This window comes from Ovis aries, chromosome X, assembly GCF_016772045.2.
Source record: "Ovis aries strain OAR_USU_Benz2616 breed Rambouillet chromosome X, ARS-UI_Ramb_v3.0, whole genome shotgun sequence".
NCBI classification, from domain to species: Eukaryota; Metazoa; Chordata; class Mammalia; order Artiodactyla; family Bovidae; genus Ovis; species Ovis aries.
The window spans coordinates 48006065-48028304 of NC_056080.1; the positions used below are offsets into that span (position 1 = coordinate 48006065).

Consider the following 22240-nt stretch of genomic DNA (forward strand, 5'->3'; position numbering starts at 1 on the left):
CTTGATAAAAGCCCTATTTCTCTTAATTTATTTCATTGTATTTTACTCTTTAAGTATTTGAGATAAAATAATTTTAGGACCCTAGTTTAGGCTTTTCCTCTAATTTGTAAATGTGCTCCCTGCACTGTACTATCTTTCACTGCAGCCTGTTGAAGGGAAACAGTATAAGAATTTATGTGGGTATATCTTTTGCTCTGCAGAGAACCCCAGCTCTGGGGAGCCTTGAAAGTCCCAATATGAGGGAGTAGGGTAAAGGAGAAGAGGTATTATGAGACCCAGGTTAGATAGGATGGTTGTAGGATGGATAAAAGAGAGAATGTGCAGAAGGGAAAATGGTTAGAGGAACCCTTACTCAAGAAGGCAAAACAGTTTGTGGGTCCCTGCCCCTTTGCAGAAGCCAGACAGCCATACCTTAGGCCCACCCCAGCCCTTGTTGTGCTGGTAGGTTTCACTTCCTGTGTGTGTGTGTGTGTGTGTGTGTGTGTGTGTGGTAAGGTACAGGGGGAGGTCTTAGTGTGGTCACCCTTCCAGATATGCCTGTGAATAGACAGGCTTTCTATGTGGACTGAAAGTGGGTTGTAATGGGATCTCTCAAGATCTGGAGTGTGGTTCCCCTGAGGTTTGTGTAAGCTAGGGTAGGGAGTCCTCATTAAGCTAAGCTGGAACCTTAGTGGGACTGTGCGGGAAAAAAAGCCAGCTTCCAACATATATCTTGTATATTATGCCCTCTTGTCTGGCTTTGTCTTCAGGAATTTCTGTCTCTGATTGTGGCACACCCCTCCCCACATCTGATGAACTTCTGTTCAATACTGTGAAAAGGTCTCTAGTGTATTCTCTTCTGATAGTTTCTGGCAAGAAGGTCGGAGAGCTGGGCAAAGAGGCCTTGACCCTTAACTTTGTACTTTTGGGAGGGATTTCACAAATTGGAAATTTTCCTGTGGCATATGAAGGACCTACATCGTGTTTCTTTCCTCTGTGTCCTTGTACAGGCTATTTGTCTACCTGGAATACCTTGAGCTTCCCTTTCCCTTTAAAATATTTTCCCTGTGAAAATATTTTTATCATTCAGGACAGGTCTGCTCTTTCTCTAAAAACCTGCTCTTCTGCCTTCTCCATTATAGCCTGGGCCCCCTTTATGTTTCCACAGTTCCCTCTGATTACTTCTCTCACTGCTCTTGCTGTACAAAAGTATGTGGTACATACTCATACTCAGTCACTGTCATGTCTGACTCTTTGTGATGCCATGGAGTGTAGCCTGCCAAGCTTCTCTGTCCATGGGACTTTCCAGGCAAGAATACTGGAGTGGGTTGCCATTTCCTCCTCTAGCCCATCTTCCCAACCCAGGCATCGAACCCACATCTCCTGTATCTCCTGTATTAGCATGTGGATTCTTTACCACTGAGCCACCTGAGAAGCCCTGCCCAACATGGTAATTCCTCATTTACTTGCAATCCCTCCTCTATAAGAAATACTCTCACATGCTTGCTCATTTACTTTCACATATGTACATGTACAAACTTTAGAATCATCATCTCATGGCCTGGTCCATGCTGGGTGTCTTATAACTTAGTGGTGTGTGGAACGAGCATGTGTATATATGTGACTGTCTGGAGTGGAGGTCCTTTCTGAAACACCCGAGGTAAGTAAGAGTTGGCCCTTTTTACTTTTCTAGGCCTTATTAGAATTATAGGTAAAGTTTTTGGCTCAGTTTGGATTATGGAACATCATCTATTGCCTGGGAGGCTGCTGGGTAATTTCTGTAGAGATTGTAATGGGCCTTTTCCCTGCTGCTATCCAAAGAAAGTAAACCAAAGTTAGGGTAAGGGTGCTTCTTACTCTACCTGAAGAACTCTGATGTATGTATGTGTTTGGAGTGAGTGGTTTCATGCATGCTCACGTTAGCATTAGGGGGTACAAAATTTGTAAGTTTCTGGTGGTAGGGGTGCTAAAAAACCTGGTATTGTTGGTTGGATAAAGTTAAACAGTTTCTGCTGGTCTTAGTAAATTAGTAGCTGAGCTTGTGGTTTGGAGGGCAAGATGTGGCTTTATCAACTCAAAAAATACAAAGCCACCTTTTAGAGAAGTTATGTTAACTGTGTAGGAACCATAACTAATAAGCTGGATGTCATGTCTCTGTTCTGTTACTGACTGCTCCCCTCACTGTTCCCTAAAACTTTTCTAAAACAGTCATAGATGCACAGAACTCAAGGGCATTACTTGGGCTCTCTATAACTCTGCTTTCAGGAAGGTGAGTATAACAAAAGTGAAGACTGTGGCTACAAACAGAGGTACCCCAGGGCAGGTATGACACCAGATGACACTTTTCAGCCTTTAACACATCCACTGGAAATGGATGCTGAGTTGGTGTTTCCATAAGAATAAATCTTGTTCCTTGATGAATGCTAGAGTTAGATTGGGCTGCAACATTAGGTGTAAGAAAGCAGCAGGCTGGTTGGGACTGGGGATGATTTGTTTAGAGGTAATTGACCAAGTTCTCCCATATAAACCTAACTTGGTATTATACTCACTGAAGGTCTGCGCTTAGTGAGGCAGCGCTGTGGAATGGCCTCTGCCTTCTGATTTCTCACCGTGTATGAATGAGGAGGCCCTCCCTGAACATTCAGATGGAATGTTCAGCCACATTCTTTGCTACTTATAGTCTGGGAAGGGAAGAAGAAGAGGAGTCAGGGTGTCAGCTGGTTAAAGAGGAGTGAAGGGAAACTGAACAATGAATGGGCTCAGTCTGGTATCCTCTCTCCATTTCTTCCTCTGATCTTGTTGGGAGAACTGTTCCTATTGGCCTGAAGTAATTTTCTTTTACCCAGTGGCCAAAGCACTCTAGGCCCATTAAGACCCTATGCAAATCACGTTGCTTTAGCAGAAATGTTGATACTGGCACCTAAAATCCATGTGTAGTGAAACTTCAGTGATATTTGGGATCCTTTTAAAAAATTTACTGTAGCTTTGCATCTCCTGGTTCATTGATCAAGGAAGAGCATTGGCATGCTTTCTTTGTTTCCAAATATAGAAGTTGCCAATTTGTATTTCCTCAGAAAATTCATTTTTCCAGAAGTACTTTGGGCCATCACCATCTTTCTGTAGACATGGATCCTCCAGTGTGGAAAATGCCCCCATGGTTAGCTGGTCACCCTTCCTGTCCTTTTCTGTGAAAGTGGGAGGTTACCGCAGATTTTTCAGCTTGATCAAGCAGATTACTCCAGCTCCCTCCCTAGTCAACCAAAGCCTCCTCCAGGGAGGGGAAGTGTGGTAATGACATTATCTTTCCCCAGGCAGCCACATGTTCTCTGAGAACAGGATGTGGGGAGGGCTGGGCCCCAGTCACAGGGTATGGGGGTGGGCGCGGGAAAGTGGGCTGGTAGTGTGGCCATGTGGGTTGATGCCTGCCTCCTTGGCTTTGAGAGGCATGAAGAGCCCTTCTGTTCTCAAGTGTTAATTCATGTGTACACCCACCCACCCACCCATGACATGTCCGTGTTCTTACTCTAAGAAAGAACTGTAAACACCTATGAGTGAGGACCAGCTCTTCAGGCTGGAGAAACTCAGTGGCAAGGAGTGGGTGGGCTCAGGCAGCCTGCTGTACCAGCCCATGCCTTGTGACTCTGTAGCCATAGGCCATTTTGGCAAGGTTTTGTCGAGGGAGCTGGGCTCCAGTAGAGAATGTGGTTGCTTTGTTGCTTCTTCCCAGGCCCTTGTCAGTCCCCTCCCTACAGATGGCTCTCTAGCACACTGAGGTGATTTGAATGTTCAGTTTGCTTTTGGCCCCGTCCTCTTCTTTTCCCTGCCCCCACTACTGCTGGGGACCTTTGGAGATGTGCTGCCTGGGGTGGGGAAAAGAGGATGTAGCTAGCTTCCTGTGCAAGGGAGGGTGGGGCGCCCGCCTTCCTGCCTGTCTGCCCACCCTCCCAGCTGCCAGTGCTTGAGGAACTGACTGCAGAGTTAAGTTCAGAGTCATCAGAGGCATAGGGGCTCTCTGAGGCATAGGGATGAGGCTTTGTTCTTCTTGGTCTCTCTTTACAGTTCTCCACCAACAGGGATTGCTGGACTCCCTTTTCCTAGAAACACAAGGCAAAAAAGTACTTTTAGGCACCAACTGGTCCAACCATCTCATACCACAGATAGGGAAACTGAGCCCCAGGGAGTCTTTAAGTCCTCTAAGGAATCAGTGGCAGACTTGAGTAGAATTTTACAAGGTTAGAACTGAAGCTCCCTCCCTCTCTCAAGCTGCTGGTCCAGTGGTTGGCAAATTGTATTTGGCCAAGCTGGTAGCCTTCCTTTGACCAGAACAGTTCTACTTTTATGTACATTATATCTTGAAATTTCATGAGATTTTCTGTTTGGGAAAGTGAAGAGGCAGGAAGCTGCTGAAAAAAGCAATAAAGTTGAAAACAACTGATCAAGACCTACATAGTACATTGGTCACACTGACCTAAGAGGAAGGGACTGTCTCAAGGTCACTGGTCTGCTGTTCTTAGCTGATTGCTTCTAGCTAATAGTGTGGCTCCCTCAACTATAGGAAAGCTTGTTCCCATCCTGTGTTGCCTTGATCTTCTCCCATCACAAGGAGAGCCCCTCTTGTAGCACCCTGAGACAAGAGCTAGAGGCCATTAAATTTATTGGATGAAATAAATGATAGCAAGTAAACCTTTGGAAGGACCTTCCTGCAACCTTAAATAAAAGAAAATTGGGAGGGCAAAGTTCCAAGTTCCGGGGACCTGGGTTCTAGTCCTGTCTCCTTCACACTTGGACAAAGTGCCATTTACCTCACTGAACCTCCATTTCTCCTGTCTATAAAATAGTGCTGATCTGTAGATCTATAGACATCTATAGACTCTGCCTTTTGTACAGACTTGAGTTCAGCAAGAGGATGCATGTGGACAAGTGTCTTTTATTGCTTAACTGATTTTAATAACATGACATAAAACCCTTACGCCTGATATAATTGTTATGTAAAATACATAGATGAATACTGTCTTCTTTTAAAAATATAAAATAAATAAGACGTGAAAGTAGGCAAATTTACATTAAATGAATGAAAAAATTTTAAAAAGTTTTGCTTTCCATATCATTTGAAGAAGGGAAATTATAATTTTAAGCAATATTCAAGTTTATTAAACAGATTTTTTAAGTGTTATAAAGTGTTTAACTTTCATCACCTTCAAGGTTTATGTTACTCCCAAATTTTGCATATAACTGAACTTTTCAAATCTGCTAACACTAACTGAACTTTTCAAATCTGCTAACACTTGATGAATTGATTCCACTCTGGATTCTAAGGTGTCAGTTTCATCTTGCAAATTTTTCTTTGCTTCTGCTAACATTTCTTGTGTTTCTTCCTAAGAATGGCTAATGAAAACATTACCAGTCTGATAAGGTATCATTAAGCAGTCATCTGTAAGCATGATAGCCTCACAAACATCTTCTAAATTTTGGAGTTATTTCTTTTTACTTCTATTTCTTCATTTAGTTATATGATTCTACTTGTATTCCGTGCTAATTTGTGTATTGTAAGACTGATATCTACAACCACCTTCTTCATGGTGGCTTCCATCTTGGGCCATGAGTGTCCTTTAAATTGTAAAGCACTGTGCACATGGGGTTAGGATTTTTATTGTATAAGGGTGAGTCAGAAGTCCTGCATTTGATAATGAGGTTGCAGGAGAAAGGTACCAAAATGTATCAAATATCTAATACATGCTAGGTGCCAAGCCAGTTTGTTTTGTATAAATAAAGGAGATAATGCTGTTCCTCACAACTATCTTGTGAGGTAGGCATTGTTACTCCCATTTTACTTGGAGGAAAATTGATGCTTCAAGAGATTGAGGGACTGGCAGTGCACCAAGCGACTCCCTCTAGAGTCCACACTGTCCGTCATATATTTGTAAAGAGATCTTAAGAAAGTGCTGTGGTTTCCTTTGTAACTTTCCAACCCATTCCCTGATCTACTCCAGTGTCTCTCCTCTCTTGTTGGCTTCATGTCACAGCCCTGGGCTCTGTACTCCTTGCTTTCCTTGGTGGTACATACACCAAGTGCAGTTAGGCGCCCTTGTTTGGCCATTAGTTGATGGAGGATCCCTTTAGGTCAGCAACCTTTTTGTTGATAAGATGGGTTTCTTACTTCCCTGGGGAGCTGGTAGGAAGGGCCTAGGATGTGTTGCTAGTTAAAACTGGCTCTTGTCCAAGGTCATGCAACTAAAAGAAAGTAGTTGCTTCCCTTCATTGAGACTCAGTTTTCTCATTTTTAAAATGGGCCTACAGATGCTTCCTTTATATGTGCTGATAAGTGTTTCACAACAAACTCTCTGGTGAAGCCACGATTTGTACTGTTTGCCAATCCCAATGGTATAAATACTCTCACCACTTGTTGTTCAGTCACTCAGTTGTATCCAACTCTCACCATGGCTGATTTCAAACTACCAACATAGGATCCTTGAAGGAGGACTTATACAGAGATCAGCTCTAGTGTAAGTTGGTTCCAGTGCACTGTTATTGATTACACCTATCTTAGAGTCCCCAGCCTGTTCCCAACTTCAACCTGTTCATATCTGTATGCAAATACAAGGCTTGCTCCCTAAGTTCCCACAGCATCCAGGAAAGGGAGAGTATCATTTAAGGTCTGCTCCTTGCCTGAAAGTTCTCCCAAGATAGAATGTTTAAGGGGCATAGAACTTGAGAAGATTTTGGTTGAGGCTCTAATTAGAGTATTTTTGATCAATGTTGTTGGGCTGCTGAGGTATTTGTACCAGTTGTTTCCTTCCACCATCTAATTCTTAACTAGATGGGAAGATAGTGCAAGGCTCTGGACAATGGCCTGAGGGTTTGGTCTTTCCAGAAAGCACTCAGCTTACTGTTTGAAATCCCAAAGCCTCTCCTTCCTCTCCTGCCTATAGAGCCTGCTCTGCTGGGTTCTAACCTGAAGGTCCCAACTATGAGGATCTCCGGGCTAGAAAGTATTTTGGAGGATGGGAGATCTGGTTTGACCTCTCATCTCATCTAAATAGCATCTATGCCAGGTGATGTTTCTTTAAACTTCCCAGAGGATAAGACTCACCTGGGACAAAACTACTGCTTTCCAAGCTCCTCCTCTGAAGTGTCTTTTTCAGTAAGCTTGGAGTGGGGTCCAGGAATCTAGATTTTTAAACTAGATTTTAAACTAGTGCCCCAAATGATTCCCAACAGTTAAGTTTGGGAAATACCACATTGCCACTGCACAATCCTCTGCCACATGGGTGTCATTTTGTCCATTTTACAGGTAGGAAGATTGAGAGATCATGGCTTGTTTTTGGCAGAGCTCGATCCTGCCCTCAGGTTTTTAGAGTGCATAGCTATGTTCCTTCTACAAGAGAGGAATTACTTTAGTAGGTAGAGAAATTGCTTTAGTGTGTAGAGAAATTACTTTAGCCCCTGATCTTTTGTGGAGGTAAGCTGCATTTAACTCTGGAGAACCATTCACTAGGCCCACTGGCCTAGATGTCCCTGTAGTTACTGCTATCTACTTGGCTTTGTTTCCCCTTCAATCGAGCATCTGGCTGTCCATATTGACTGTTGACACCAGCCCTTGAGAGGCTGTATTCCATGCCAGAGGTTCGCAAATTTGGCTGGGCCTTAGAATTATATGAAGGTCTTAATTCTGATGCCTGGGTCCTGCTTCTTATATAATAATAAATCATGATCTCTGTGGGTGGGGCCAGGAAATCTGTCTTTGAAATTTTTCCCAATTGATGCTGATTAGCCTATCTACAGACCCAGTTTGTGATTTTTCTGGATACCAGCTGAAGGAGTTTGGATGTTTTGGTGGGTTGTGCTGGAGGGCTGGGAACCTGTGTATATTAATGGGACACAACTAGAGAAAATGGCAAGGCAGAGCATAGGATGAGGAAAGAAGAGCAGGCATCCTTTAAAAAGACAAGGTAGCCTAGGTGCTCTGTTGTATTCTGCCTCACTTCAGGGCTCTGCTTCTTGGGGGGAAATCCCTATCCCTCCCAAGAGAAAAAGCATTTAAAATAATGCAAGGATGTGTGTGTTTCTGCCTGATATGCATGGCTTCAAATTGTCTAACTAACTAGAAATCTAATCATATTTTAGAGTTTCCCCCAAAATCAAAGGGCCCTTAGGCTAGAAGGGCCCTCTGCAGGTCTTCTTGGCAACCCATAGCCCTTCAGTGTAGTCAAACCGGCTTTAAGTTCAAATTATTCTGGAGAGATTAAATATTTGCAATAACATGGCTAAAAGTGGAGGTGCTAGTAATCATCACATTCTACTTATGATATGCCAAGTACTTTCTTGTCTGTTATTTTAACTTAAAATCTCCTAATAACCCTGTTGTGAGGTTGATATTATTAGGTTCATTTTATATATTAGAAAACTGAGTTTTAGAAACAGGAAAGTAAGAGAGACTCTAAAGCATCTTTCAGCTATACCAAGATTTATTTCTCAAAGGACTGAGACCATTATTTCTAGGATAAGGACTCCAGTTTTGTGAGTCCCCTAGATGCCAGGTTTGACTGTTGGCATACCAGCAAGGTTGGCAGGAAGCCAACCGTAGCTTAGCTCTGGGACCAAAAACAGAGCTTTTTTTTTTTTTTTTAAATTGGAGTATAGTTGACTACTATATATCAAAGAGATAACAGTGTGCTAGTTTTAGGTATACAGCAAAGTGAATCATTGATTATTTTCCCATGTAAGTCTTTACAGTGTATTGAGTGCTATACAGTAGGTCCTTATTAGTTATCTATTTTATATATAGCAGTGTGTGTGTGTATGTGTGTGTGTGTGTCTGTGTGTGCACACGTGCACTCAGTTGTGTCTCTTTGCAACCCCATGGACTGTAGCTCGCCAGGCTCTTCTGTCCATAGGATTCTTAAGGGAAGAATACTGGAGTGGGTTGCCATGCCCTCCTCCAAGGGATATTCCTAACCCAGGGATTGAACCCGAATCTCCTGCATCTCCTGCATTGGCTGGTGGATTCTTTACCACTGCGTCACCTGGGAAGCCCATATAAGTAATACATATATATATATATATATATATATATATATATATATATATATATATACACACACACACATACACATATATATATGTTAATTCCAATCTCCCGATTTATCTCTATCCCTTCCTTATAACCATAAATTTGGAAAATAGAGTTTTTTTATTTAGCTGGAAGCCTTCTCTTGCCCCTACATAGTTGACTGATCCTGTCTTCAGCAGTTTTAACACAGGACAGGGCGGAAATCCCATGAGTAATGGATGGAATCCAAGCTGATTCTTAGGTCAGCTCCAGTGCCCTTCAGAGCTGGGATGCTGGAGGTTGCTGTGGTGTGTTTCTGAGCAGAGAGAATAGAGCCCTCTTCTGGTGTTCTGTGTGACTAGTGTCTCCAGGCAGCTGCAAATGGTCTGTGTTTCCAGTCTATAAATACTTCTTGTGAAACTTGTAGGCAGGAAGCTGGGTTAAGCAGGAAACTGATGCTAGTGACTGAAGCCCTGCTGGGTGTGGCCCCAGAGAGAGGCTTAATCCATGTGAGAGACTTATTAATGATAAGCCCTGTTTCCTTTAAATTCAGTGGCTTCAAAGTTTTATGAGAATTGAAGAAACTGTTGTTCTTGGCTACCTGGATATAAATCCATTCCTCAAATTCCCTGCCTCCTTCCCTGCTGTGTCATCTTCACCCTCTATACCTCCCTGCTCTGTCCCCACCTCCAGCTTGGGTCTTGGCTGTACCTGCTGCCAGAGACCTTCCCAATTAGTTGCTATCTAAGTTTTAAGAAGAAATAGGGGACCTTTTAGTTTCCTTCCTTGTGGTTATAAAAGGTTTAGTCTCTCTAGAATGAGTGATGGTGAATGTATCAGAACCTAAAAGTTAGGCTTGCCCTCTGTCATAAACTAGACTTCCATTCAGTGTCTGCTAATAGTTTTTAATGGAAGTAAGCTGGTTCTGCCTTCTCCACATAGTCTTTTCAGCTCAACATCCTGATTTGTCTACTGTTTTTTAAGTGCTAGGGTGTTTCTATTGCTTATTATGGCCAGTGAATCCAGAACAAGGCTTTTAATCCTTGCTTTCACACTGTCCAGCAGCTGTGTGACTCTAGGCCAATGCTTCCCCTTCCTTGGACCTCAGTTTCCTCAGCTGCATATTGTAGAATTTGAATCAAGTGATCTCTGAGGTTCCTTTCAGGTCTGATAGGTGGGGATTCTAGATTATTTATTCTGTTGGAGAATAAGAATGAGAAGTTCAGAAGGGTTTATTCTGAAGGAGCCAGATGAGGTTCTAGGATGAGTAGATTGAAATCTTGAGGAAATTTGAAGAGGAATGGCCATGCTAAGGAGCTTATAGGGCAGAACCCTGTGCCTAGGAGGAGAGATGAGTTAGGGTAGAGGGTAGGGGAATGGGTGGTGTTTGCTCCTGGGGTATGGTTTGGCTGAGCTGATTTTGAAAATAAGTCCTGGAGTTAGGTATAAATGGTGAGGAGCTAGTTTCCTTCCAGACCTTAATGTGTTGAGAGGCAGAGGGGGACTCTACCTCAGTCTCAGGTTAAGCAAAAGGCTGTGCAATTAAGGCTGGATTAATGGGAAAGCTGTAGCTTGCTAAGGTTTCTGATTGTTTATCTCCTTTTTACCTTTGGTCTCTGTCCTGAGCTCTCCTCACATAGCGACAATGTAATTATGTCCTCATTGTTAACAAAGGTTAGTTTTGTTTGAGGTTGCTGTCCCAAATATAACTGGGCAAGTAATACCCAGGCTCCAATATGCCCTTGTCTCCCAGTTGAAGTGATTCTTAGGGAAGGCGACTGATCAAAGCAAGTTAAAAGGAACCATTGTCTTCCGTGCCCTTTGCAGCAGTTAGAGTAACTAAAGAATTACTGCTGACCCACTAAAGGTATGAGTGTGTATGGGGTCCAGGTGGTCTCCTTTCTAGAACCTACTGGGGAAAAGCATGGCATAGGAAGGGTTAACCGTAGGCAGGTCTTGTTGTCTGTTTTAAGTAAGGGTCTGGCAATGGGCAAGAAGAGGTCAGAACAGATAACTGTACCAGGTCCCACTTCCAAGTCCACGGGAAGGGGCTGAGTTGCTGGGAAGTGAGTGAGTCAGTGGAGAAGGAGGAGGGGAAGGGAGAGGGGGAGAATGCCTCCTAGGCTAGAGATTAAAAGCAACCCTTGTTTTACCCCTTATGGAAAACAGCTGCTTGAGTCAGTGCTGTCATCTCAAGAGCCAAGACAGACCAGGCCCTGCCCTGCTTTAGCGATAGTTCTGGCAGCAGGAAATGGAGGATGCTAGAGCCTAAATAATGGGGAAAGGCAGTTTGAGTGACAATGTAGTTAGGGACTGCCCTCTGTCCAAGGAAGAGACTGAAGTTCTGGGGTTGCCCTAGTAGGGCTCATCCTACCTCTGGCCACCCTTATGCACTTACCTTTGCCTTCTCCATAGCAGCAATGCCACTGAAAGCCCAGAGGACTTGGGCCTTTGAAGAATGGGGAGGTGGAAGGTGAGAGGTGAGGTCATTGAGCTCAGACCCAATTGGGCTGACTCACAAGCTCTGTCCTGGCAAGGGGGCCTTCCCAAGTAATGCTTCACAGATATGCCCAGGTTCCCTTATACCGGAGTGTTTGGGCCTTAGCCAAAATAGTTGCCAAGGCATTGTCTGAAGTCAGCAGTGAAATCAGCATGACCAGAGAGGTAGGTGGAGTCAAGGATGGTGCTCTGGAATGTCCAGAAGGCCTGTCTTCACCACTTGCTGGCTGAGTAAGTGTGGTTTTAGTGATGTTAAGTGAGACTGTGAGTGAAGGAGCTTGGCGCATTGTTGTTAACATAATTTGTTCATTTCCGTCTTTATGTTACCTGCCTCTTTGCTCATCAGTTTCCTTATTCATGATGTGGAGTTGGTAATGCCAGTTCCTTCTGGCATACAGGTCCATTGTTCAGACAAGTCAGTTGTGATTATTTGACTCTGTCTCTGCTTTGTCCTCTGTGTGTCTGCATGCTCAGTTGTGTCTTGACTCATTGTGACCCCATGGACTGTAGCCCACCAGGCTCCATTGTCCATGGAATTTTCCAGGCAAGAATATTGGAGTGGGTTGCCATTTCCTCCTTAAGGCGATCTTCCCGACCCAGGAATTGAATCCACATCTGTTGCATCTCCTGCATTGGCAGGCGGATTCTTTACCACTGTGCCACCTGGGAAGCCATCCTCCAAATTCCTCTCTGGTAAAGAGCCTGTTATTGTAGTTCAGTAACATGGAGCAAATGAGAGGAAACTTTGTCCCGATCTACTCTCTGTGGCCCAGCTACTGCTCATCTGGGTACTCTTGGCCCTAGGAAATGAGAGAGTTCCTTATTTGAAGTTGGCCAGGTCTAGAGGGCAAAGTTCCCCAGCTGTTGCTGTCAAGGCAGAGGTAGGTAGTTATTTTCTTTTTTAGGCCAGCCAACTGGGGACATAGGAGAGATCCAGTTTTTTGAGGGCTTTGGATGACAGACTACTGAGATGGGCTATAGACCAATGAAGGGCTTGCTTGGGAATTGTCTGTATTCAATTTTTCAATAAATAACAGTGGATTTATTGTTCTTGGGCTAGGGGTCGGTGGGCTAGTGTATATAAGTGACAGCCCCCCCCCCCATCCAGACTCTTTTTGTTCCTTAAACGTTAAATGATTTCCAGAGACACAGTTTTCAAGGACAGGCTTAGACAGGGCCTTAGTTCTTATGCTGGGGACCACATCTTGAAATGCTATCTTACCCAGGCCAGCTCCTCCATTCCTGCTGAGCTGTGGGGCTGCCTGGGAACTTTCTGCTGACTTTGGAGGCTTTATCTTCAGGTTCTTGCCTTTCAAACTAGACTGCCCTCATCTCTTCATTGATAATGAAGAGGCCAGGCCCAAAAGGAAGGTAGTGGGTGCCCACTTATGTTAGCATCCTGTGTGGCAGTGGATCTGGGCCTGCAGCTCCTTATACACATTTGGGTCCCAAATTACTGTTAAGGAAAATGATTTTCTTTGATCACCATTTCTGCTCTATACCTATCACCTTCAGCCCTGGTCATGCTATTACCCTTGCTACCCCTACTGCCAACACACTGAAAATCAGGAGAACACAGACCCATGATCCTGTCTTCAAGACTCACATTTTATTCTGAGTTGAGTGGTGGCAAGAATAGAAGTCCCTTTGTATCGTGTTTGCTTTTCTTCTTAATTTTTTAAACCTAAAATTTTTTGTCTCCACAGTGAAGTTCAGGGAACCACAGGCTGCTTTCTCTCGAGATGTAGCCACAGTGGAATGACAGAAACTCTGAGAAGGGATTCTAGAGACATAGGTTCCAGTTTGGTTTCAACTGGACAGCATCAGATTGAAGGAGAGCTCTTTCTTATTCTGGGGCAATGCTCTATATATGATACAGGAAGTATGAACAGTTCTAGCTTCTCTGACATACTTATTCCTAACCCAGACTGAGTTCTTTTCTACCAGTTGATTTATTTAAGAAACCTTTATAAACAAATATTTCAGTTAAATATTTGGAGTTATGGGCTAGCCCCTGAAGATGGTAGATTGGTATGATTCCTTTGCACCTACCTTCCTGGCCTCTATGACCACTCTTCACCTTGCAGGCCTCATTTATCCTGGAGGAGCTCTGCATCCTTGCATCTCTGTCTCCTTTTGGGCCATTGCATTGTGTCTCTTTCTTTACCTGGGACATCTGGGTGCTCTTCCCCCCAACTTCCACATTCTCCCTTTTGCAAAATCCTTATCTTTAGATACCCTGCAAATACCACTTTGAACTGTGATTCTGTATTTCCACAAAAAAAGTTTCTTCTGTTCTGGTATGGTACTTCTCAGGGTTTCCCTTGTATGTAATAATTTTCCTGTTATTCAGTAAGTACCTTGGGGTCAGAGACTGATTCTATAGCTCTACTGCAACCATAGTTCCCTAAACATAGTATTCCATTAATATTGGGTAAACTGAAATAAATTTATAGAGAGCTCCTTAACCTGGAGTCCTTGGGCCTCCATGAAATCCATGGGTATAATTTGAAGTGGGAAGGATCTATGAAGATGGATGGAGGAAAATTTACATGTTTGTTTTCACTGACTTCTCACTAAAATTTAACCCTTCTTTCAGTTATGAATTTAGGCCAAAAAAAGGTAGTACCTGTGACTTTGTCACCAATGGAAATCTAAGATACTTTTATATTACAGTTTAGTTACTATAGATTTTTCAGAACGTCATTTATGCTGAAGACAAGGTTGAAATTACAGTAATAATAACTAATAAGAACTAGTGTTAGGTAATTATATAATAATAAAGAAGTACATATTAAATTTTGATAGCTATTTCAATATAATTGGTCTCTTTATATCTACTTCATTTCATGCATTTACAAATTTCTGAGAAGTCAATCCATAGACCTCACCATACTGCTCAGAAAGGTCCGTAGCACAAAAAAGTCAAGATGTAAAATGTTCCCACCTCTGAGTCTGTATACTATGCTATAGCTATCTCTTATATCTCCTTACTTAATACTGTTCATTTAGCCAATATCTTGTGAGTACCCATTGAGTCTTAGATACTAGAGAAAGTGAAAGTTAAGTCACTCAGTCATGCCCAACTCTTTGCAACCCCATGGGTAGTAGCCTGCACCAAGCTCCTCCATCCATGGGATTTTCAAGGCAAGAGTACTGGAGTGGGTTGCCATTTCCTTCTCCAGGGAATTTTCCCAACCCAAGGATTGAACCCAGGTCTCTCAAACTGTAGACAGACGCTTTACTGTCTGAGCCACCAGGGAAGTCCCTAGATACTAGAGAGGTAACTCGAATTGAGATAGAAGTCTCAAAATGAGAATGAAATTTCTCAATATACTAGAAGGGCTATTGTCCCTTTTCTACTTCTTATCTGCCAAGTCATTCGTATTTTGAGGGCTCCCCTAACTCAGCTCAAGTGTGATTTAAGGCTAGATATGGAAGCGAATATGAATGTGAGAGTATGGATGTATGGATGTGAGAGTTGGACTGTCAAGAAAACTGAGTACAGAAGAATTGATGCTTTTGAACTGTGGTGTTGGAGAAGACTCTTGAGAATCCCTTGGACTGCAAGGGGATCCAACCAGTCCATCCTAAAGGAAATCAGTCCTGGGTGTTCATTGGAGGGACTGATGTTGAAGCTGAAACTCTAATATTTTGGCCACTTTATGTGAAGAGCTGACTCATTTGAAAAGATTCTGATGTTGGGAAAGATTGAGGGCAGGAGGAGAAGGGGACAACAGAGGATGAGATGGTTGGATGGTATCACCGACTCAATGGGCAAGAGTTTGGGTAGATTCCAGGAGTTTGTGATGGACAAGGAGGCCTGGCTGCAGTTCATGGGGTCGCAAAGAGTTGAACATAACTGAGCGACTGAACTAAACTGAATTGAAGCCAAATTCTAGTCCACTGGGCCTCACTCATTCTCCCTACCTTATGAGGGTCCATTATATGGAGGTCACTGAATTGGCAGAAAGCCTAGGTAACACTGAGTCAAAGTGGCTAATCTTGCCTGCTGTCTCCCACTGGGGTACTTGCCTTACTTGTCCCTGTCTTCATGGCCTTTCCTGTCCCATTGTCAATCCTGAAATAGATTTCCTCCTTGACTCCCTGGTGAGATTTATTTACAAAATTGTTCCCCAGGCCTGGTCCTCATCAGAATTGTTTAGCTGGCAAAATTGCTGTCTGGCACCCTCTTCCCCACTAGCTGACCCCTGTGCTCAGGAAAAGCCCATAGGTATTAAAGACTGATAAGGCTTAATGTTTTAGCTACTCCATGGGGATTTGTATCTTTGACAATTCTACTTTTATTCTACCCCAATAGAATAAGTAATATGTGAGCATCCTGGAAATGTAGATTAGTTTTCTTTTCAGTTTAAAGAAGAGAGGATGCACTCATAAGATCACTACCCAAAAACCAAGACTGACTAACACTTGGGTATGGTTCCAATAATCTCTTTTGAATACTTTTTACAAAATTGAGCTCATGAAATCTTGTTGCTTACTCTTTCTTAATATTACTGAAGTGTTTTATGTGGGCATGAAATAATCATTATGAATATTTTATTTGACCATGTAACAAGCCATCATGTGGCTATATCATATAGGTTACCTAAGCAAAATGTCCAACAACTAAAATACTTGGGGCTGGTGTCCTGGGATGACCCAGAGGGATGGTACGGAGAGGGAGGAGGGAGGGGGGTTCAGGATGGGGAACACGTGTATACCCGTGGCGGATTCATGTTGATGTATGGCAAAACCAATACAATATTGTAAAGTAATTAACCTCTAATTAAAATAAATAAATTTATATTAAAAAACTTAATCTTCGGAGGTTCGAAAGGGAGGAGATATATGGCTGATTCATGTTGAGATCTGACAGAAAACAACAAAATTCTGTAAACCAATTATCCTTCAGTTAAAAAATAAATTAAAAAACTTAATCTTTGGTTTCTTTTAATGGAGATATTTTACACTTTGATGTAAGAGGGGTTTGACATGTTGGCTTAAATTGTGAGACTTGGACTTAGATCTGAATTCAAACCCTGTCTTCCCCACTTACTAGCAATGTAACTTTAGACAAATCTCTAAGTATTCATGCCCAATGTGGAGATAATCCTGTTTCACAGGATAATTATGATTGTTGGGATAGTACGTATAAAATGCCTAGTGAGTAGTAAGTCTTCATGCATGAAAGCTGCTGCTTATTGTTACTGTAATACTATTACCACTGCTACCAAGTTTTCAGCCAAAGAATCCTATCTCTACTGATGAAATATCAGCTATCGTTGACTTTGGCTAGGTGATCTATTCCTAAGAGTAGAGGGTACTTTTTCTAGTACATATGAAATACTGTGTGTTTCCATCTGGGCCTGTCGCTGTCCCTTTTCCCTCTGCTTACATGGCTTTGGTAACACTTCTGTCCTGCTAACACCTATCTCTGTTGAAGGCCCTTTCCTCTCTTGTGCCTAGGAAGACCAATGAGACATACATACAGGAAGTGTTAATGATGCAAGTCAGTATATAGAACCATAGACATCAGCACTGAAACGGCTGTTGGAGATTGCCTAGTATAATTGACAAACTCCATCTCCTGCATTCCTGCTGTTACACAGGTGAAGGGAACTAAGGCTCAGGAACGGGATAAGATTTATTCAAGGTTTTAGAGTAAGCTAGTTATGGCGCTAGGCTTGGAATCCAGTGTTCTTTATCCTGCTCTTAACTTGCCTCTATGAAGACCAGTGCTGTAGATAATCCAGGCTATTGATCAGAGGTGGGGAAAGAATGCTGTGGGCTTGGAGCTGCCTCATGTAGGTGGAGAAGGCTTCCTGGAAGAAGTATAGCCAACATTTGTTTCCTTTTGATAGTAGGTTTACTTGCATTCATTTGTTTGCCCCTTGATAAGCACTGCCTTGTAGCAGTGTGGGGGTTTGTCTTCAGTAAACTGGTTGGGAGCAGAGGGCTAGGTTACTGTTTGTTTTAATGGTCCCCCTTCCTTCATACCAGTATCTAAATTCCATAGGTTCCTACACCTTAGTTTCTTCTCCTGTAGTTGGACAGAGACTTATCCCAGGCTCTGCTGAGCATCGAGTCAAACAACTGACTTATCTCCTTTGATCTCATCCTAGATCAATGTGCGTGTGACCACCATGGACGCTGAGCTGGAGTTTGCCATCCAGCCCAACACCACTGGCAAGCAGCTGTTTGACCAGGTAAGGGAGGACTTATTGCTTCTTAGCCTCCCACTTCTCCCAATAGCTTCCACTATAATGCCCACTTTTGAGGAATTTCTTCTCCTACTCACTCCTCCAGGAGAGGTCAAAACAAAGGCTGACCGCAGCCTTAATGAAGTAGGCAAATTTTAACTCTGGCAGCCTATATCTTGGATGGCCCCAATCAGTCCTATCCTTGGGGCTAAACATGGGAGAAAAGAGAAGCAAGTAGGGTAAAACTGTGCTAGAGACTTTAAAAATGCCAGCAGGCAGATCCCTTCTCTCAACTCTGAAAGATGTAAGTGATCTCTTCTGTTTTAATGATGAGGCTCAGAAATTAAATGATTTTATTGCTCTCAGCTGGTATCTGCCTGGGATTTGAACCCCATATTCTTGTCACTGTACAACATGGCTTCTGTCACTTGGTTTTTCTTCCCAGTAGAAGGAAACCAACATATTCTTCCTGTAGTAGTGTGCCCTATGTACATTTCCCTCAAGGAATATTGGGACTTAAGATATCACAGTGGGTGAGAAATGCAATAAGAGGATACCTCAGCTCCTATAATCCTGACATGGAGATAATACTGAAGTAGTCATCCCCACCTATAATCCAAAGAATATCCCTTAGTTGTGAATCACCATTGTCAGAAAGGATGTGCTATATAACAGCCAGGTGGGGGCCGTAGAATCTATCAGCATCAAAGACTCTCCAGGGGACAGAGGAATGTGCCTTTTGTGACCAGAATTCCAGGACTAAAAATTGGGCTCTCACTTCCAGAGACTGGAATCCCTCCAGACAGGCCATTATCCTATTTCCACACCAGCCTCTGGTGAGGTGAGAGTATGACATTGTCCTGGATGTTGGGACCACATATCCCCTTCATGGATTTTCCATGCCCTCCTGCTTCCCTTTCTCCTTTGATCTCCGTGTACTTCTGCTGTCTGAGAGCTTACCCATACTTGTGAAGGGAAAGGAGGAAAGAGATTATATTCAAATAAGATCATTCTTATTTGAATAGTGGAAAGAAATAGAGGAAAACAACAGTATGGGAAAGACTAGAGATCTCTTCAAGAAAATTAGAGATACAAAGGGAACATTTCATGCAAACATGGGCACTATAAAGGACAGAAATAGTATGGACCTAACAGAAGCAGAAGATATTAAGAGGAGGTGGCAAGAATACATAGAAGAACTGTGCAAAAAAGATTTCCACAACCAAGATAACACGATGGTGTGATCACTCACCTAGAGCCAGACATCCTGGAATGTGAAGTCAAGTGGGCCTTAGAAAGCATCGCTATGAACAAAGCTAGTGGAGGTGATGGAATGCCAGTTGAGCTATTTCAAATCCTGAAAGATGATGCTGTGAAAGTGCTGCTCTCAGTATGCCAGCAAATTTGGAAAACTCAGCAGTGGCCACAGGACTGGAAAAGGTTAGTTTTCATTCCAATCCCAAAGAAAGGCAATGCCAAAGAATGCTCAAACTACTGCATAATTGCACTCATCTCACACGCTAGTAAAGTAGTGCTCAAAATTCTCCAAGTCAGGCTTCAGCAATACATGAACTGTGAACTTCCAGATGTCCAAGCTGGTTTTAGAAAAGGCAGAGGAACCAGAGATCAAACTGCCAACATCCGCTGGATCACCAAAAAAGCAAGAGAGTTCCAGAAAAACATCTATTTCTGCTTTATTGACTATGCCAAAGCCTTTGACTGTGTGGATCACAATACACTGTGGAAAATTCTGAAAGAGATGGGAATACCAGACCACCTGACTGGCCTCTTGAGAAATCTGTATGCAGGTCAGGAAGCAACAGTTAGAACTGGACATGGAACAACAGACTAGTTCCAGCTAGGAAAAGGAGTACATCAAGGCTGTATATTGTCACCCTGCTTATTTAACTTTTATGTGGAGAACATCATGAGAAATGCTGGGCTGGAAGAAGAACAAACTGGAATCAAGATTGCTGGGAGAAATATCAATCACCTCAGATATGCAGATGACACCACCCTTATGGCAGAAAGTGAAGAGGAACTAAAAAGCCTCTTGATGAAAGTGAAAGAGGAGAGTGAAAAAGTTGGCTTAAAGCTCAACATTCAAAAAACGAAGATCATGGCATCTGGTCCCATCACTTCATGGCAAATAGATGGGAAAACAGTGGAAACGGTGTCAGACTTTATTTTTGGGGGCTCCAAAATCACTGCAGATGGTGATTGCAGCCATGAAATTAAAAGACACTTACTCCTTGGAAGAAAAGTTATGACCAAGCTAGATAGCATATTGAAAAGCAGAGACTTTACTTTGCCAACAAAGGTCCGTCTAGTCAAAGCTATGGTTTTTCCTGTGGTCATGTATGCATGTGAGAGTTGGAATGTGAAGAAAGCTGAATGCCGAAGTGTTGATGCTTTTGAACTGTGGTGTTGGAGAAGACTTGGACTCACTTGTTGTGAGTTCCTTGGACTGCAAGGAGATCCAACCAGTCCATTCTGAAGGAGATCAGCCCTGGGATTTCTTTGGAAGGAATGATGCTAAAGCTGAAACTCCAGTACTTTGGCCACCTCATGTGAAGAGTTGACTCATTGGAAAAGACTCTGATGCTGGGAGGATTGGGGGCAGGAGGAGAAGGGGACGACAGAGGATAAGATGGCTGGATGACATCACTGACTCGATGGACATGAGTTTGAATGAACTCTGGGAGTTGGTGATGGACAGGGAGGCCTGGCGTGCTGCGATTCATGGGGTGGCAAAGAGTCGGACACGACTGAGCAACTAACCTGAACTCACTGAAGATCATTGCATTACTATGAATACATCTGACTGGTGAGGGAAGAGGATGGAGATGGAGACCGTACAGGGCTGTTTTCCATTCAGATCTCTATATAAAAAGAAGGAAAATATGGCTAGAAATGTGAGACAGTTTGGGCATGTCTCCTGAGTCCCTGATGTCATATGGTAGAGTAGGAAAATTGCTGTCTATGACTAATACAGATGAAAGTTAACATTTTTCCAGGGCTTCCTGTATGTCAGGTATTATGCCAGGCATTTTGTATACCATATCACTTGACTATCACAAAGCCCTATGAGTGCAGAGATTAGTACTGGCCCCATTTTACAGATGAGGAAACAAAAATCTTCATATTATTAGCTATGTCTTGGGAAAATTATTGAACCTTTTTGGGTTAGTAGTCTCATCCCCACCCCCCACTGTGCCCCGCACCCCACCCCTCAACCAAAATGCATCTAATGTTTACCTCACAAGCTTTTTGTGAGATTATGAAAGGGTCTATTATTTGTATCTCACTTGGTACCCAGTGGCTACCCAGTGGCTTGCAAGGATATATAAAATTCAAAAGGATAAATTAGAAATAAGTGAGAAAGACTATAAGAAAGTGCATATAGAGAATTAAGTGTTATGTGAAGCATCTGACATATAGTAGAGATGTAATAAATGATAGCTTTCACTTTCACTTTCACTCAAATGCCATGACACTTCTTGTCTCATTAAGCAGATAGAGTTGAGAGATTGGCTTGAAGATCCTCAGCCTATTTAACTTTGGATTTAGCTGGAACTTGCTTCTTCTCTGGAGTTTGTTTTATTTCAAATGTTGAAAGGTATTCATTGATATTTAGTTTGAGAAAGTACAAATTAGAGGAACATTTAAACACACATTTACTACAATTAATGTGCTAGCATTCATATAGTTCACAAGTGATTACAATGCTAATCTTGAATATGACATTGCATTTTGATTATATTAAGGTTTTGCCTTCTCTCTTTGCATGCAGGTTTTATGTTGGAAAGTCTATACAGGGATAGCCTAGTGAACTAGAAAGGGCACTAGATAGAAATTTTGGGCCTTATGGCTGGCTCTACCACTAATTCTCCTGATACCTTATACAAACCTTTCCCTCTTTGGGCTTCAATTTTCCCGTCTGTACAGTGTCTGATACCTCAAATCTGGTGATCTCAGAAATTTATGGCACTTATTTCTGTAATCCATATTTGTTATTTCCCATTTCTAACCCCACTATTTGGATTTCAGATGACCCCTTTCTGTAAAAAGGAGGGAAATGCTTCACTTGATTATGATTTGCAGTTGGCATATACCAGGGAGTGGGGAGGGCAAAACTACCTGACATCAGGGACAACTTTTCCTGTATAGGCTTCTTACTGTCCCTGGGACAAAAAGGAGACGGTGTCCATACCATAGGTAGGCTGTTGGGCCCTTTGCTTCAGACAGCAATATCATTCTGAGTAGCAGCTGTAGAGAGGAGAGTATGAGCCAATGTGAATTTTATAGTCCAGCTGGGAACCAGAGGTTCCCTAGACCTCTGCCCAGACTCATTCCCAGAGATCTGGTTCTATGCCTAATTTCTCTCAAGTAAATGACACCATCCTCTGCCTTCAACACTGGGGTCTTTGTCCATTTGCATTGAATGGGGTAACTGTGGAGGGTGAGGAATGTATAATTTAGAGACTAGGGTAGAAAAATCCTTGAACAA

General features: G+C 42.7%; 1 protein-coding gene and 1 pseudogene across 1 annotated transcript in view; one reads left to right on the plus strand and one right to left on the minus strand.

The window, feature by feature from the left end:
- Positions 1 to 22240, plus strand: part of MSN (moesin) — a 79483-nt gene that overhangs the window by 35045 nt on the left and 22198 nt on the right. The window contains exon 2 of the mRNA XM_012106591.4: positions 17653 to 17736. Within this exon, the coding sequence (XP_011961981.1) occupies positions 17653 to 17736 (84 nt within the window). The remainder of the gene's footprint in view (positions 1 to 17652; positions 17737 to 22240) is intronic.
- Positions 5161 to 5569, minus strand: LOC114111719 (prefoldin subunit 4-like; annotated as a pseudogene).